Source organism: Taeniopygia guttata, chromosome 35 (assembly GCF_048771995.1).
Source record: "Taeniopygia guttata chromosome 35, bTaeGut7.mat, whole genome shotgun sequence".
Lineage (NCBI taxonomy): Eukaryota > Metazoa > Chordata > Aves > Passeriformes > Estrildidae > Taeniopygia > Taeniopygia guttata.
The window spans coordinates 1948602-1966162 of record NC_133060.1 but is presented as its reverse complement, the minus strand read 5'-3'; the positions used below and the strand labels follow the sequence as shown (position 1 = coordinate 1966162).

General features: G+C 48.1%; 1 protein-coding gene across 9 annotated transcripts in view; it reads left to right on the top strand.

Moving 5' to 3' along the window:
• SLC39A7 (solute carrier family 39 member 7) overlaps positions 1 to 17561 on the top strand; it is a 49770-nt gene that overhangs the window by 3084 nt on the left and 29125 nt on the right. For 4 of the 9 annotated variants that reach the window (XM_072921211.1, XM_072921209.1, XM_072921208.1 and 1 more), the window contains exons 2-5: positions 1675 to 1848; positions 8147 to 8315; positions 14182 to 14244; positions 15795 to 15842. In XM_072921211.1, the coding sequence (XP_072777312.1) occupies positions 1693 to 1848; positions 8147 to 8315; positions 14182 to 14244; positions 15795 to 15842 (436 nt within the window). In that variant the 5' untranslated portion in view covers positions 1675 to 1692. Of the gene's footprint in view, positions 1 to 1674; positions 1849 to 8146; positions 8316 to 14181; positions 14245 to 15794; positions 15843 to 17036; positions 17100 to 17561 lie in introns of all 9 variants that reach the window. The other 5 variants (XM_072921204.1, XM_072921212.1, XM_072921205.1 and 2 more) reach the window with 4 other exon arrangements.

Here is a 17561-nt window from a genome sequence, read left to right as displayed (position 1 = left end):
GCCCTGAGGGGATTTTGGGTGCCCTGAGGGGATTTTGGGTGCCCTGAGTGAATTTTGGGTGCCCTGAGGGAATTTTGGGTGCCCTGAGGGGATTTTGGGTGCCCTGAGGGAATTTTGGGTGCCCTGAGGGAATTTTGGGTGCCCTGAGGGAATTTTGGGTGCCGTGAGTAGATTTTGGGTGCCCTGAGGGTTTTTGGGTGTCCTGAGGGGATTTTGGGTGCCCTGAGGGAATTTTGGGTGTCCTGAGGGAATTTTGGGTGCCCTGAGTGGATTTTGGGTGCCCTGAGGGAATTTTGGGTGCCCTGAGGGAATTTTGGGTGCCCTGAGTGGATTTTGGGTGCCCTGAGTGAATTTTGGGTGCCCTGAGGGAATTTTGGGTGCTCTGAGGGAATTTTGGGTGCCCTGAGTGGATTTTGGGTGCCCTGAGGGAATTTTGGGTGCCCTGAGGGAATTTTGGGTGCCCTGAGTGAATTTTGGGTGCCCTGAGGGAATTTTGGGTGCCCTGAGTGAATTTTGGGTGCTCTGAGGGAATTTTGGGTGCCCTGAGGGAATTTTGGGTGCCCTGAGTGAATTTTGGGTGCCCTGAGGGAATTTTGGGTGCCCTGAGGGAATTTTGGGTGCCCTGAGGGAATTTTGGGGATCCTGAGGGAATTTTGGGTGTCCTGAGTGAATTTTGGGTGCCATGAGGGAATTTTGGGTGCCCTGAGGGTTTTTTGGGTGCCATGAGGGAATTTTGGGTGCCCTGAGTGAATTTTGGGTGCCCTGAGGGGATTTTGGGTGCCCTGAGTGGATTTTGGGTGCCCTGAGGGAATTTTGAGTGTTCTGAGGGAATTTTGGGTGCCCTGAGGGAATTTTGGGTGCCCTGAGGGAATTTTGGGTACCCTGAGGGGATTTTGGGTGCCCTGAGGGAATTTTGGGTGCCCTGAGGGGATTTTGGGTGCCCTGAGGGGATTTTGGGTGCCCTGAGTGGATTTTGGGTGCCATGAGGGAATTTTGGGTGCCCTGAGTGAATTTTGGGTGCCCTGAGGGAATTTTGGGTGCCCTGAAGGAATTTTGGGTGCCCTGAGGGGATTTTGGGTGCCCTGAGGGGATTTTGGGTGCTCTGAGGGAATTTTGGGTGCCCTGAGGGAATTTTGGGTGCCCTGAGGGGATTTTGGGTGCCCTGAAGGAATTTTGGGTGCCCTGAGTGAATTTTGGGTGCCCTGAGGGGATTTTGGGTGTCCTGAGTGGATTTTGGGTGCCCTGAGGGGATTTTGGGTGCCCTGAGTGGATTTTGGGTGCCCTGAGGGAATTTTGGGTGCCCTGAGTGGATTTTGGGTGCCCTGAGTGAATTTTGGGTGCCCTGAGGGGATTTTGGGTGCTCTGAGGGAATTTTGGGTGCCCTGAAGGAATTTTGGGTGCCCTGAGGGAATTTTTGGAGATCCTGAGGTGATTTTGGGGATCCTGAGGGGATTTTGGGGATCCTGAAGGAATTTTGGGTGCTGTGAGGGTTTTTTGGGGTGCCCTGAGGGAATTTTGGGCGCCCTGAGTGGATTTTGGGGAAACTCTTGCGGAAATCTTGGTGCGATTTTTGGGTTTCCCATTTTCAGGATTTTTTTAAGAAAAATTTTTTAGGGGAGGGGGTTTAAAAACCTCTTTAAATCCTCATTATTTTTATTTTTTTTTCTCTTCCAGGACCACCCCCCCCCTCCCATGGGGCTCCCCCTCCTCATCCTCACTTTGGGGGTGCTGCTGGGGCTGGGGGAGGGGCACCGGGACCCTCCCCCAATTTCGGGGCACCCCCACCCCCACCTCTATGGACCCCCCAAAACCAAAACCCGCCCGGACACCGCCCAGGTGTGGCTGCAGGTGAGAGACCCCCAAAAAACACCCAAAAAACACCCCAAAAACCACCCAAAATATTCCCCCAAAACAGCCTAAAACACCCCCTAAAAATGGACCCGAATATTCCCAAATCGTCCCCAAAAAATGGCCTTAAATTGCTTAAAAATGTCCCAAAATATCCTGGAGTTTTTTGTTAAAATGTCTTAAGATTCACCCCCAAAATGGTTCAAAATGCCTTAAAATATTATTCAAAAATAGCCAAATGTTCTTTGAAAATAGTTCCAAAATATACAAAAATTATTTCCTGAAAGTACACAGAAATCCTTTCAAAAAATGCTCTAAAATGGCCTAAAAATGTCTTAAAATGCCCCAAAATTCCCCCAAAAATGCTCCAAAATAATCTAAAATTTTCTCAAGAAAAAGCCTCAAAACCAAAATGGCCTAAAAATGTCTCAAAATGCCCCAAAAAGGCCCCAAATACCCTAAAATTCCTCCAAAAATGCTCCAAAATAATTATTTTTTTTTTCCAAGAAAGCCCCAAAATAGATTAAACTTCTTGCCCAAAAATGCTTTAAAATAGGTTAAAATGCCCCAGAAAGTCCCAAAATAACCTAAAAATACCCAAAAAGAGCCTGAAATCCCCACAAAAATGCCCTAAAATTGCCTAAAAACGCTCCAAAATATCCTTTAGTTTTTCATTAAAATGTCTTAAAATTCCTCCTCAAAAATTGCCCAAAATGCCTTAAAATCTTCTCCAGAAATAGCCTAAAATGGCCCAAAATACACAAAAATTACCGCATAAAAAACCCCAAAAATAATCCCTAAAAATGCTCCAAAATGGCCCAAAAATGCCTAAAAATACCGCAAAAATGCCCCAAAATAGTCTAAAATCCCCCCAAAAATGCTCCAAAATAATCTAAAATTTTCTCAAGAAAAAGGTCCAAAATAGTTTAAAATTGTTGCCCAAAAATGCTTCAAAATAGGCTAAAAATGCCCCAGAAAGTCCCAAAATAGCCTAAAAATACCCAAAAATAGCCTAAAATCCACACAAAAATGCCATAAAATATCCTAAAGTTTTTCACTAAAATGTCCTAAAATTCCTCCTGAAAAATGCTCTAAAATGGCCCAAAATGACTTAAAATATTCTCTAAAAATGGCCCAAATTGGCCCAAAATACACAAAAATTACCTCACAAAAATACCCAAAAATAATCCCTAAAAATGCTCCAAAATGGCCCAAAAATGCCCCAAAATAGCCTAAAATCCTCCCAAAAATGCTCCAAAATAATCTAAAATTTTCTCAAGAAAAAGCCCCAAAATAGTTTAAAATTGTTGCCCAAAAATGCTTCAAAATAGGCTAAAAATGCCCCAGAAAGTCCCAAAATAGCCTAAAAATACCCCAAAATAGCCCAAAATCCCCACAGAAATGCCATAAAATATCCTAAAGTTTCTCACTAAAATGTTCTAAAATTTCTCCTGAAAAATGCTCCAAAATGGCTCAAAATGCCTTAAAATTCTCTTCAAAAATAGCCTAAAATGGCCCAAAATACACAAAAATTACTATATAAAAATAACCAAAAGTAATCTCTAAAAATGCTCCAAAATGGCCTAAAAATGCTTCAAAATACCAAAAAAATGCCCCAAAATAGCCTAAAATTCCCCCAAAAATGCTCCAAAATAATCTAAATTTTTTTTCCAAGAAAGCCCCGAAATAGTTTAAAATTCTTGCCCAAAAATGCTTTAAAATAGGTTAAAATGCCCCAGAAAGTCCCAAAATAACCTAAAAATACCCCAAAATAGCCTAAAATCCCCACAAAAATGCCCCAAAATATCCTAAAGTTTCTCACTAAAACGTCCTAAAATTCCCCCTCAAAAATGCTCCAAAATGGCTCAAAATGCCTTAAAATTCTCTGCAAAAGTAGCCTAAAATGGCCCAAAAAACATTACAATTATTCTCTAAAATTATCCTAAAATCTTCCCTAAAAATGCTCCAAAATGGCCTAAAAATGCCTCAAAATACCCCAAAAAAAATGCCTCAAAATCCCCCTAAAAATGCCCCAAAAATGATCTAAATTTTTTTCCAAAAAAACCCAAAATTAGTTTAAAACCACTGCCTAAAATTTTCATTTTTTTCACCCCCAAACTCCCTTTTTTTTCTCCCAAATTCCCTTTTTGTGCCCCCAAATCCCTTTCCTACCACCTCAAACAACATTTTCACCCCAAATCCCCATTTTTCCCCTCCAAATTCCAATTTTTTCCCAAAATTCCCATTTTTTCCCCAAATCCCCATTTTCCCCTCCAAATTCCCTTTTTTTCCCCAAATTCCCATTTTTTCCCTCCAAATTCCCATTTTTTCCCAAAATTCCCATTTTTCCCCCAAATTCCCATTTTTCCCTTCCAAACCCCAACATCCCCCCAAAAATCCCCATTTTAACCCTCCAAATTCCCATTTTTCCCCTGAAATTCTCATTTTTTCACCCCAAAACTCTCTTTTTTTTCCCCAAATTCCATTTTTTTTCCCAAATTCCCTTTTTGTACCCCAAATCTCTCCCGAGCCCCCCTAAACCCCAATTTCCCCCCCCAAAATCCCCATTTCCCCCCCAAAATCCCCATTTCCCCCCCAAAATCCTCATTTTCCCCCCAAAATTCTCATTTTTCCCCCCCAAAATCCTCATTTTTTCACCCCAAATTCTCATTTTTTTCACCCCAAAATTCTCATTTTTTTCCCCCCAAAATCCTCATTTTTCCCCCCAAAATTCTCACTTTTTCCCCCCCAAAATTCTCATTTTTTTACCCCAAATTCTCATTTTTTCCACCCAAAATCCTCATTTTCCCCCCCAAAATCCTTTTTTCCCCCAAAAATTCTCGTTTTTCCCCCCCAAAATTCTCATTTTCCCCCCCAAATTCTCACTTTTTCCCCCCCAAATTCTCATGTTTTCACCCCAAAATTCTCATTTTTTCACATCAAAATTCTCATTTTTTCACCCCAAAATTCTCTTTTTTTTCACCCCAAATTCTCATTTTTTCACCCCAAATCCCCATTTTTTCACCCAAAATCCCCGTTTTTTTCCCCAAACCCCCATTTTTTACCCAAATCCCCATTTTTTCACCCCAAATCCCCGTTTTTTCACCCCCAAACCCCCATTTTTTTCCCCAAATCCCCATTTTTTTCCCCCAAAATCCCTCTGGGACCCCCAAATCCCCATTTTAACCCCTTAAACCCCATTTTAACCCCCCAAATCCCCATTTTTTCCCCAAATCCCCGTTTTTCACCCCCAAATCCCCATTTTAACCCCCCAAATCTTCGTTTTTTCTCCCAAAATACCCGTTTTTTTTCCCCAAACCCCCATTTTTCCCCCAAATCCCCATTTTAACCCCCCAAATCCCCATTTTTTTCCCCAAATCCCCATTTTTCACCCCAAACCCCCATTTTAACCCCCCAAACCCCCATTTTTTCACCCCCAAATCCCCATTTTTTTTCCCAAATCCCCATTTTAACCCCTTAAACCCCATTTTAACCCCCCAAATCCCCGGTTTTTTCCCCAAACCCCCGTTTTTCCCCAAATCTCCATTTTTTTCCCCAAATTCCCGTTTTTTTCCCCAAACCCCCATTTTTTCACCCCCAAATCTCCATTTTTTCCCCCCAAATCCCCATTTTAACCCCTTAAACCCCATTTTAATCCCCCAAATTCCCGTTTTTTCACCCCAAATCCCCCCTGGGACCCCCCAAATCCCCTCTGGGACCCCCAAATCCTGTCTGGGACCCCCAAATCCCGTCTGGGACCCCCCAAAATCCCTCTGGGACCCCCAAATCCCCTCTGGGACCCCCAAATCCTGTCTGGGACCCCCAAATCCCCTCTGGGACCCCCCAAATCCCCCCTGGGACCCCCCAAATCCCCATTCTAACCCCCTAAACCCCATTTTAACCCTTTAAACCCCATTTTAACCCCCCAAAATCCCCATTTTAACCCCCCAAATCCCCGTTTTTTCACCCCAAATCCCCATTTTAACCCCTTAAACGCCATTTTAACCCCTTAAACCCCATTTTAACCCCCCAAATCCCCATTTTAACCCCCCAAATCTTCGTTTTTTCTCCCAAAATCCCCGTTTTTTTTTCCCCAAATCCCCATTTTAACCCCCAAAATCCTCATTTTTTTCACCCTAAAATCCTCATTTTTCCCCCCAAAATTCTCACTTTTTCCCCCCAAAATTCTCATTTTTCCCCCCCATAATCCTCATTTTTTCTCTCCAAATCCTCATTTTTTTCACCTCAAAATTCTCATATTTTCACTCCAAAATTCTCATTTTTTTCACCCCAAATCCCCATTTTTTCACCCCAAATCCCCATTTTAACCCCTTAAACCCCATTTTAACCCCCCAAATCTTCGTTTTTTCTCCCAAAATCCACGTTTTTTTTCCCCAAATCCCCATTTTAACCCCCCAAACCCCCATTTTAACCCCTTAAATGCCATTTTAACCCCTAAAACCCCATTTTAACCCCCCAAATCCCCATTTTTTTCCCAAATCCCCATTTTTTCACCCCAAATCCCCATTTTTTCACCCCAAATCCCCTTTTTTTTCCCCAAACCCCCATTTTAACCCCTTAAACGCCATTTTAACCCCCCAAACCCCCATTTTTCCCCCAAATCCCCATTTTTCACCCCAAACCCCCGTTTTCCCCCCAAATCCCCATTTTTCACCCCAAATCCCCGTTTTCCCCCCAAATCCCCATTTTTTTCCCCAAACCCCCATTTTTTCCCCAAATCCCTGTTTTTCACCCCCAAATCCCCATTTTAACCCCTTAAACCCCATTTTACCCCCCCAAATCCCCATTTTAACCCCCCAAATCTTCGTTTTTTCACCCCAAATCCCCATTTTTTTCCCCAAATCCCCATTTTTTCACCCCAAACCCCCATTTTTTTCCCAAAATCCTCGTTTTTTCACCCCAAATCCCCATTTTGTACCCCCAAATCCCCATTTTTTCACCCCAAATCCCCATTTTCCCCCCCAAAATCCGCATTTTCCCCCCAAAATTCTCATTTTTCCCCCCCAAATTCTCATTTTTTCACTCCTGAACCCCCATTTTTTTTTCCCCAAATCCCTGTTTTTTCACCCAAAATCCCTCTGGGATCCCCCAAATCCCCTCTGGGACCCCCAAATCCTGTCTGGGACCCCCCAAATCCCCTCTGGGACCCCCCAAATCCCCCCTGGGACCCCCAAATCCCCCCTGGGACCCCCAAAATCTCCTCTGGGACCCCCAAATCCCCTCTGGGACCCCCAAATCCCCCCTGGGACCCCCCAAATCCCCATTTTAACCCCTTAAATGCCATTTTACCCCCCCAAATCCCCATTTTAACCCCCCAAATCCCCTTTGAGCCCCCCAAAATCCCTCTGGGACCCCCAAAATCCCCCTGGGATCCCCCAAATCCCATTTGAGCCCCCCAAAAATCCCCATTTTAACCCCTTAAACCCCATTTTAACCCCCCAAATCCCCATTTTACCCCCCCAAACCCCCATTTTAACCCCCCAAATCTTCATTTTTTCACCCCAAATCCCCGTTTTTTCTCCCAAAATCCCCATTTTAACCCCCTGAACCCCCATTTTTTTCCCCCAAAATTCTCTTTTCCCCCCCCAGACGATGGGGGCAGCCCTGGGGGTGTCGCTGGCCCCACACCTGCTGCTGCTCCTGGTCCCCGCGGATTCGGGGTCCCCCTGAACCCCCAAATCCCCTTTGAGCCCCCCAAATCCCCTCTGGGACCCCCCAAAATCCCCCTGAGATCCCCCAAATCCCCTTTTTGTACCCCAAAATTCCCATTTTTCCTTCCCAAATCCCCTTTGAGCCCCCCAAAATCCCCATTTTAACCCCTTAAACCCCATTTTAACCCCTTAAACCCCATTTTTTCACCCCAAATCCCCATTTTAACCCCTTAAACCCCATTTTAACCCCCTGAACCCCATTTTAACCCCCAAAATCCCATTTTTGCACCCCCAAACCCCCATTTTAACCCCCCAAAATCCCCATTTTAACCCCTTAAACCCCATTTTAACCCCTTAAACGCCACTTTAACCCCCCAAAATCCCCATTTTAACCCCTTAAATGCCATTTTAACCCCCAAATCCCCATTTTAACCCCTTAAACCCCATTTTAACCCCTTAAACCTTATTTTAACCCCCCAAATCCCCATTTTAACCCCCGAAAATCCCAATTTTAACCCCTTAAACGCCATTTTAACCCCCCAAATCTCCATTTTAACCCCCCAAATCCCCATTTTAACCCCCTGAACCCCCATTTTTTTCCCCAAAATTCTCTTTTTCCCCCCCAGACGATGGGGGCAGCCCTGGGGGTGTCTCTGGCCCCACACCTGCTGCTGCTCCTGGTCCCCGCGGACTCGGGGTCCCCCCGGCGTCGGGGGCTGCTGCGGCTGCTGCTGAGCTTCGCTGCCGGGGGGCTGCTGGGGGACGCCTTCCTGCACCTCATCCCCCACGCCCTGGGTGGGTGCCACCTGGGGACGGTTTTGGGGCAGTTTGGGGACACTGGGACATCTTGCAGATGATTTTGGGACAGTTTGAGGTGATTTTGGGGCAGTCTGGGGTGATTTTGGGATAATTTGGGGTCATTTTGTGGTAGTTTTAGGGTGGTTTGGGGCGGTTTCAGTGTGGTTTTAGGGGAGTTTAGGGGCATTTTGGGGACACTGGGACACCTTGCAGATGGTTTTGGGACAGTTTCAGGTGGTTTGGGGATAATTTGGGGTGATTTTGGGTGATTTTTGGACCTTTTGGGACAGTTTCGGGGTGGTTTCGAGGTGGTTTTCGGGTGGTTTGGGGTGGTTTTGGGGGGACTCAGGGTGGTTTGGGGACACTGGGACACCTTGGGGACACTTTGGGGACAATTTTGGGGCATTTTGGGGCAGTTTGGGGCGATTTTGGGGTGATTTTGGGACAGTTTGGTGCAGTTTCAAGGTGGTTTTAGGGTGGTTTGGGGTCATTTTAGGGGGACGCCTTCCTGCACCTCATCCCCCACGCCCTGGGTGGGTCACACCCCTGGGGACGGTTTTGGGGCCGTTTGGGGCATTTTGGGGTGATTTTGGGGTGATTTTGGGACAGTTTGGGGTGATTTTGGGGCAGTTTTAGGGTGGTTTGGGGCGGTTTCAGTGTGGTTTTACGGGGGTTTGGGGTGGTTTTGGGGTGGTTTTGGGACACTTTAGAGACACTGGAACACCTCGAAGACCCTTTGGGCACAATTTTGGGGCAGTTTGGGGTGATTTTGGGACACTTTGGGGTGATTTTGGGGCAGTTTGGGGTGATTTTGGGGCAGTTTTAGGGTGGTTTGGGGTGGTTTCAGTGTGGTTTTAGGGGGCTTTGGGGTGGTTTTAGGGGGATTTAGGGGCATTTTTGGGGATGCTGGCACACTTTGGGGTGATTTTATGGCAGTTTGGGGTGATTTTGGGACAGTTTTGGGGTGGTTTTGGGGCAGTTTGGGTCACTTTGAGGTTGATTTGAGGCGGTTTCAGTGTGGTTTTGGGGGGGGTTGAGGTGGTTTTAGGGGGATTTTGGGGGGATTCAGGGTGGTTTGGGGACACTGGGACACCTTGGGGACACTTTGGGGACAATTTTGGGACACTTTGGGGTGATTTTGGGGCAGTTTGGGGTGATTTTGGGACACTTTGGGGCGATTTTGGGGCAGTTTGGGGTGATTTTGGGTGATTTTTGGACCATTTGGGACGGGTTTGGGGCGGTTCCGAGGTGGTATTGAGGGGGTTTGGGGATGTTTTGAGGGGCTTTGGGGTGGTTTTAGGGGGTTTTAGGGGCATTTTGGGGACACTGGGACACCTTGCAGAGAGTTTTGGGACCTCTTGGGGTGATTTTGGGGCAGTTTGGGGTGATTTTGGGGTAATTTGGGGTGATTTTGGGTGATTTTTTGGACCTTTTGGGGCGGTTTCGAGGTGGTTTTAAGGTGGTTTTGAGGGGGATTTGGGGTGGTTTTGAGGGGGTTTGGGGTGGTTTTGGGGGGATTCAGGGAGGTTTGGGGACACTGGGGACACTGGAACACCTCGAAGACACTTTGGGGACAATTTTGGGGCAGTTTGAGGTGGTTTTGGGATAATTTGGGGTGATTTTGGGGCAGTTTGGGGTGATTTTGGAGCAGTTTGGGGCAGTTTTAGGGTGGTTTGGGGCGGTTTCAGTGTGGTTTTAGGGGGGTTTGGGGTGGTTTTGGGGGGGTTTGGGGGGATTCAGGGAGGTTTGGGGACACTTTAGGGACACTGGGACACCCCGGGGACACTTGGGGGACGGTTTTGGGGCTATTTGGGGCGATTTTGGGGCAGTTTGGGGTGATTTTGGGGCAGTTTGGGGTGATTTTGGGACAGTTTGGTGCAGTTTCAAGGTGGTTTTTGGGTGGTTTTGGATGGTTTTGAGGGGGTTTGGGGTCATTTTAGGGGGGTTTAGGGGCATTTTTGGGGACACTGAGACACTTTGGGGTGAGTTTGGGGCAGTTTGGGGTGATTTTGGGTGATTTTTGCACCATTTAGGACAGTTTTGGGGCGGTTTCGAGGTGTTTTTTGGGGGGTTTGGGGTGGTTTTAGGGGGATTTTGGGGACACTGGGACACCTTGCAGATGATTTTGGGACCTTTTGGGGTGATTTTGGGGCAGTTTGGGCTGATTTTGGGATAATTTGGGGTGATTTTGGGGCAGTTTGGGGTGATTTTGGGGCAGTTTGGGGCAGTTTCAGTGTGGTTTGGGGGGGTTTGGGGTAGTTTTAGGGGGTTTAAGGGCATTTTGGGGACACTGGGACATCTTGGAGCCGGTTTTGGGACAGTTTGGGGTGATTTTGGGGCAGTTTGGGGTGATTTTGGGGCAGTTTGGGGTGATTTTGGGACAGTTTGGGGTGATTTTGGGACACTTTGGGGTGATTTTGGGGCAGTTTGGGGTGATTTTGAGGCACTTTGGGGTGATTTTGGGGCAGTTTGGGGCAGTTTTAGGGTGGTTTGGGGCGGTTTCAGTGTGGTTTTAGGGGTTTTGGGGTGGTTTTAGGGGGTTTAGGGACATTTTGGGGACACTGGGACACTTTGGGGACAATTTTGGGGCACTTTGGCGTGATTTTGGGGCACTTTGGGGTGATTTTGGGACAGTTTGGTGCAGTTTCAAGGTGGTTTTAGGGTGCTTTGGGGTGGTTTTGAGGGGCTTTGGGGTCATTTTAGGGGGACGCCTTCCTGCACCTCATCCCCCACGCCCTGGGTGGGTGGCACCTGGGGACGATTTTGGGGCCGTTTGGGGTGATTTTGGGGCACTTTGGGGTGATTTTGGGGCAGTTTGGGGTGATTTTGGGGCAGTTTGGGGCACTTTGAGGGGGGGGTTGGGGTGGTTTTGGGGTGGTTTGGGGGGATTCAGGGTGGTTTTGGGGGGGTTTGGGGGCATTTTTGGGGACACTGGGACACCTTGGGGACAATTTTGGGGCGGTTTGGGGTGATTTTGGAACACTTTGGGGCGATTTTGGGACAGTTTGGGTCAGTTTAGGGGTGGTTCTGAGATGCTTTTAAGGTGGTTTTAGGGGCTTTGGGGTGGTTTTAGGGGCATTTTTTGGGACACTGGCACACTTTGGGGTGATTTTGGGGCGATTTTGGGGCAGTTTGGGGTGATTTTGGGGCAGTTTGGGGTGATTTTGGGACACTTTGGGGTGATTTTGGGGCAGTTTGGGGTGATTTTGGGGCAGTTTGGGTCACTTTGAGGTTGATTTGAGGCGGTTTCAGTGTGGTTTTAGGGGGGTTTTGGGTGGTTTTAGGGGGATTTTGGGGACGCTGGGACACCTTGCAGACAATTTTGGGACAGTTTGAGGTGGTTTTCGGATAATTTGGGGTGATTTTGGGATAATTTGGGGTGATTCCGAAGCAGTTTGGGGCAGTTTTAGGGTGGTTTGGGGCAGTTTCAGTGTGGTTTTAGGGGGGTTTGGGGTGGTTTTAAGGTGGTTTGAGGTGGTTTTAAGGTGGTTTGGGATGGTTTTGGGGGGATTCAGGGTGGTTTTGGGACACTTTAGGGACACTGGGACACCTCGGGGACACTTTGGTGACAATTTTGGGGCAGTTTGGGGTGATTTTAGGGCAGTTTGGGGCAGTTTTAGGGTGGTTTGGGGCGGTTTCAGTGTGGTTTTAGGGGGTTTAGTGGCATTTTTGGGGATGCTGGCACACTTTGGGGTGATTTTGGGGCACTTTGGGGTGATTTTGGGGCAGTTTGGGGTGGTTTTGGGGTAGTTTGGGACAGTTTTGGGGCAGTTTTGAGGTGCTTTTAAGGTGGTTTTAGGGGCTTTGGGGTGGTTTTAGGGGCATTTTTTGGGACACTGGCACACTTTGGGGTGATTTTGGGGCGATTTTGGGGCAGTTTGGGGTGATTTTGGGGTAATTTGGGGGGATTTTGGGATAATTTGGGGTGATTTTTGGACCATTTGGGACAGTTTTGGGGTGGTTTCAAGGTGGTTTTAAGGTGGTTTGGGGTGGTTTTGAGGGGGTTTGAGGTGGTTTTGAGGGGCTTTGGGGTGGTTTTGAGGGGGTTTGGGGTGGTTTTAGGGGGGTTTAGGGGCATTTTTGGGGATACTGGGACACTTTGGGGTGATTTTGGGATAATTTGGGGTGATTTTGGGGCAGTTTGGGGTGATTTTGGGGCAGTTTAGGGCAGTTTGAGGGTGGTTTGGGGCAGTTTCAGTGTGGTTTTAGGGGGGTTTGGGGGGATTCAGGGTGGTTTGGGGACACTGGGACACCTTGGGGATGATTTTGGGGCAGTTTGGGGTGATTTTGGGACAGTTTGGGGCGATTTTGGGGTGATTTTTGGACCATTTGGGGCGGTTTTGAGGTGGTTTTAAGGTGGTTTGGGGTGATTTTGAGAGAGTTTGGGGCAGTTTGGGGGGGATTCAGGGAGGTTTTGGGACATTTTGGGGACACTGGGACACCTCGAAAACACTTTGGGGACAATTTTAGGGCGGTTTGCGGTGATTTTGGGACACTTTGGGGTGATTTTGGGACTGTTTTAGGGTGGTTTGCGGTGGTTTGGGGTGGTTTTGAGGGGCTTTAGGGGCATTTTGGGGACACTGGGACACCTTGCAGACTTTTTTGGGACAGTTTCAGGTGGTTTCGGGATAATTTGGGGTGATTTTGGGACAGTTTGGGGCAGTTTTAGGGCGGTTTGGGGCGATTTCAGTGTGGTTTTAGGGGGGTTTGGGGTGGTTTTGAGGGAGTTTGGGGCGGTTTTGGGGGGATTCAGGGTGGTTTTGGGGGGGTTTAGGGGCATTTTTGGGGACACTGGGACACCTTGCAGATGGTTTTGGGGCAGTTTGGGGTGATTTTGGGATACTTTGGGGTGATTTTGGGTGATTTTTGGACCATTTGGGACAGTTTTGGGGCGGTTTTGAGGTGCTTTTAAGGTGGTTTTAGGGGCTTTGGGGTGGTTTTAGGGGCATTTTTTGGGACACTGGCACACTTTGGGGTGATTTTGGGGCGATTTTGGGGCAGTTTGGGGTGATTTTGGGGCAGTTTGGGGACAATTTTGGGGCAGTTGGGTGATTTTGGGATAATTTTGGGGTGATTTTGGGGCAGTTTGGGGTGATTTTGGGACAGTTTGGGGCGATTTTGGGGTGATTTTGGGACAGTTTGGGGCAGTTTCAAGGTGGTTTTAAGGTGGTTTGGGGCGGTTTCAGTGTGGTTTTAGGGGGTTTGGGGTGGTTTTAGGGGGATTTTGGGGACACTGGGACACCTTGCAGGTGGTTTTGGGGCAGTTTGGGGAGATTTTGGGGCAGTTTGGGGTGATTTTGAGATACTTTGGGGTGATTTTGGGTGATTTTTGGACCATCTGGGACAGTTTTGGGGCGGTTTTGAGGTGCTTTTAAGGTGGTTTTGAGGGGCTTTGGGGTGGTTTTAGGGGAGTTCAGGGGCATTTTTGGGGATGCTGGCACACTTTGGGGTGGTTTTGGGATAATTTGGGGTGATTTTGGGACACTTTGAGGTGATTTTGGGACACTTTGGGGTGATTTGGGGCAGTTTTAGGGCGGTTTTGAGGTGGTTTTAGGGTGGTTTTGGGTAGTTTTAGGAGGGTTTTGGAGCATTTTGGGGACACTGGGACACCTCGAAGACACTTTGGGGACAATTTTGGGGCAGTTTGGGGTGATTTTGGGTGATTTTTGGACCATTTGGGATGGTTTTGGGGCGGTTTTAGGGGGGTTTGGGACACCTTGGGGACATTTTTGCGGTGATTTTGGGACAGTTTGGGGCGGTTTTGAGGTGCTTTGGGGTGGTTTGAAGGGGGTTGGGGACATTTTGGGGACACTGGGACACCTTGGAGACGATTTTGGGACAATTTGGGGACAATTTGGGACAGTTTTTGCCCCCACAGCTCCCCACGATCACCACGAGGGCCACGGCCACTCCCACCACGGGCACGGTGAGAGCCTGGGGACACCTGGGGACACTTTGGGGACACTTTGGGGACACTTGGGGACATTTGGGGACATTTGGGGACACTTGGGGACACCTGGGGACATTTTGGGGACACTTGATGGCATTTTAGGTCATTTTGGGGACACTTTTGGGTCACTTGATGTCATTTTTGGGTCATTTTGTGACATTTTTGGGGTGGTTTGGGGTGGTTTTAGGGCTTTAGGGACACTTTGGGGACACCTTGGGGACACTTTGGGGACACTTTCGGGTCCTTTGGGGACATTTTGGGGACACTTGATGTCATTTTGGGTCATTTGGGGACATTTTTGGCGGGATTTGGGGTAGTTTTAGGGACTTTAGGGACATTTTGGGGACACTTGATGGCATTTTGGGGTCATTTTGGGACATTTTTGGGTCACTTGATGGCAATTTTGGGTCATTTTGGGTCATTTTTGGGGGGGTTTGGGGTGGTTTTAGGGTCTTTAGGGACACTTTGGGGACACTTGGGGACACTTTGGGGGGATTTGGGGACACTTTGGTGTCATTTTGTGACATTTTTGGTGCACTTGTGGACAATTTTGGGTCATTTTGGAACATTTTTGGGTCATTTGGGGACATTTTTGGGTCATTTTGGGACATTTTTGGGGGGTCTGGGGTGGTTTTAGGGGCTTTAGGGACACTTTGGGGACACTGGGACACCTTGGGGACACTTTGGGGGGGTTTGGGGACACTTTGGGGCATTTTTGGGTCGTCTGGGGACATTTTTGGGTCATTTTGGGCCATTTTTGGGGGGGTTGGGTGGTTTTAGGGGCTTTAGGGACACTTTGGGGACACTGGGACACCTTGGGGACACTTTGGGGACATTTGGGGACACTTTGGGGCCATTTTGTGACATTTTTGGTGCACTTGTGGACAATTTTGGGGCATTTGGGGACACTTTTGGGTCATTTGGGGACATTTTTGGGTCATTTGGGGACATTTTTGGGTCATTTAGGGACATTTGGGGGGGTTTGGGGTGGTTTTAGGGGCTTTGGGGACACTTTGGGGACACTGGGACACCTTGGGGACACTTTGGGGACCTTTTGGGACATTTTGGCGACACTTGATGGCATTTTTGGGTCATTTTGGGACATTTTTGGGGGGTTTGGGGTGGTTTTAGGGGCTTTAGGGACACTTTGGGGACACTGGGACACCTTGGGGACAATTTGGGGGGATTTGGGGACACTTTGGGGTCATTTTGTGACATTTTTGGTGCACTTGTGGACATTTTTGGGTCATTTGGGGACATTTTTGGGTCATTTGGGGACATTTTTGGGGCATTTTGGGACATTTTTGGGGCATTTCGGGTGGTTTTAGGGATTTTGGGACACTTTGGTGACACTTTGGAGGGATTTGGGGACACTTTGGGGTTATTTTTGGGGGTATTTGGGCTGATTTTGGTGGGATTTGGGGCGGTTTTAAGGGGGTTGGGGACATTTTGGGGACACTGGGACACCTTGGAGACGATTTTGGGACAATTTGGGGACAATTTTGGGACAGTTTTTGCCCCCACAGCTCCCCACGATCACCACGAGGGCCACGGCCACTCCCACCACGGGCACGGTGAGAGCCTGGGGACACTTGGGGACACTTTGGGGACATTTTGGGACATTTTGGGGACATTTGGGACACTTTTGGGTCATTTGGGGACATTTTTGGGTCATTTTGTGACATTTTTGGAGGGGTTTGGGGTGGTTTTAGGGGCTTTAGGGACACTTTGGGGACACGGGGACACCTTGGGGACACTTTGGGGGGAGTTGGGGACACTTTGGTGTCATTTTGTGACATTTTTGGTGCACTTGTGGACAATTTTGGGTCATTTGGGGCCACTTTTGGGTCATTTGGGGACATTTTTGGGTCATTTAGGGACATTTTGGGGGGTTTGGGGTGGTTTTAGGGGCTTTGGGGACACTTTGGGGACACTGGGACACCTTGGGGACACTTTGGGGACACTTGATGGCATTTTGGGGTCATTTTGGGACATTTTGGGTCACTTGATGTCATTTTTGGGACATTTTTGGGGGTTTGGGGTGGTTTTAGGGGCTTTAGGGACACTTTGGGGACACTGGGACATTTTGGGGACATTTGGGGACACTTGATGGCATTTTGGGGACATTTGGGGACATTTTTGGGTCACTTGATGGCATTTTTGGGTCATTTTGGGACATTTTTGGGGGGTTTGGGGTGGTTTTAGGGGCTTTAGGGACACTTTGGGGACACTGGGACACCTTGGGGACACTTTGGGGTGATTTGGGGACATTTGGGGACATTTTGGGGACATTTGATGGCATTTTTGGGTCATTTTGGGACATTTTGGGGACACTTGATGGCATTTTTGGGTCATTTTTTGGGGGGTTTGGGGTGGTTTTAGGGGCTTTAGGGACACTTTGGGGACACTGGGACACCTTGGGGACACTTTGAGGGGATTTGGGGACACTTTGGTGTCATTTTGGGACATTTTTGGTGCACTTGTGGACAATTTTGGGTCATTTTGGGACATTTTTGGGACGTTTTGGGACATTTTGGGGGGGTTTGGGGTGGTTTTAGGGGCTTTAGGGACACTTTGGTGACACTGGGACACCTTGGGGACACTTTGGGGGGATTTGGGGACACTTTGGGGTTATTTGGGGGAATTTGGGGCAATTTTGGTGGGATTTGGGGCGGTTTTAAGGGGTTGGGGACATTTTGGGGACACTGGGACACCTTGGAGACGATTTTGGGGCAGTTTGGGACAATTTGGGGACAATTTGGGGACAGTTTTTGCCCCCACAGCTCCCCACGATCACCACGAGGGCCACGGCCACTCCCAGCACGGGCACGGTGAGAGCCTGGGGACACTTGGGGACACTTGGGGACATTTTGGGGTCACTTGATGTCATTTTTGGGTCATTTTGTGACATTTTTGGGGGTTTGGGGTGGTTTTAGGGGCTTTAGGGACACTTTGGGGACACTGGGACACTTTGGGGACACTTTGGGGGGATTTGGGGACACTTTGGTGTCATTTTGGGACATTTTGGGGACACTTGATGCCATTTTTGGGTCATTTTTTGAGGGTTTGGGGTGGTTTTAGGGGCTTTAGGGACACTTTGGGGACACTTGGGGACACTTTGGGGGGATTTGGGGACACTTTGGTGTAATTTTGTGATATTTTTGGTGCACTTGTGGACAATTTTGGGTCATTTTGGGACATTTTTGGGTCATTTGGGGACATTTTTGGGTCATTTTGGGACATTTTTGGGGCATTTCGGGTGGTTTTAGGGATTTTGGGACACTTTGGTGACA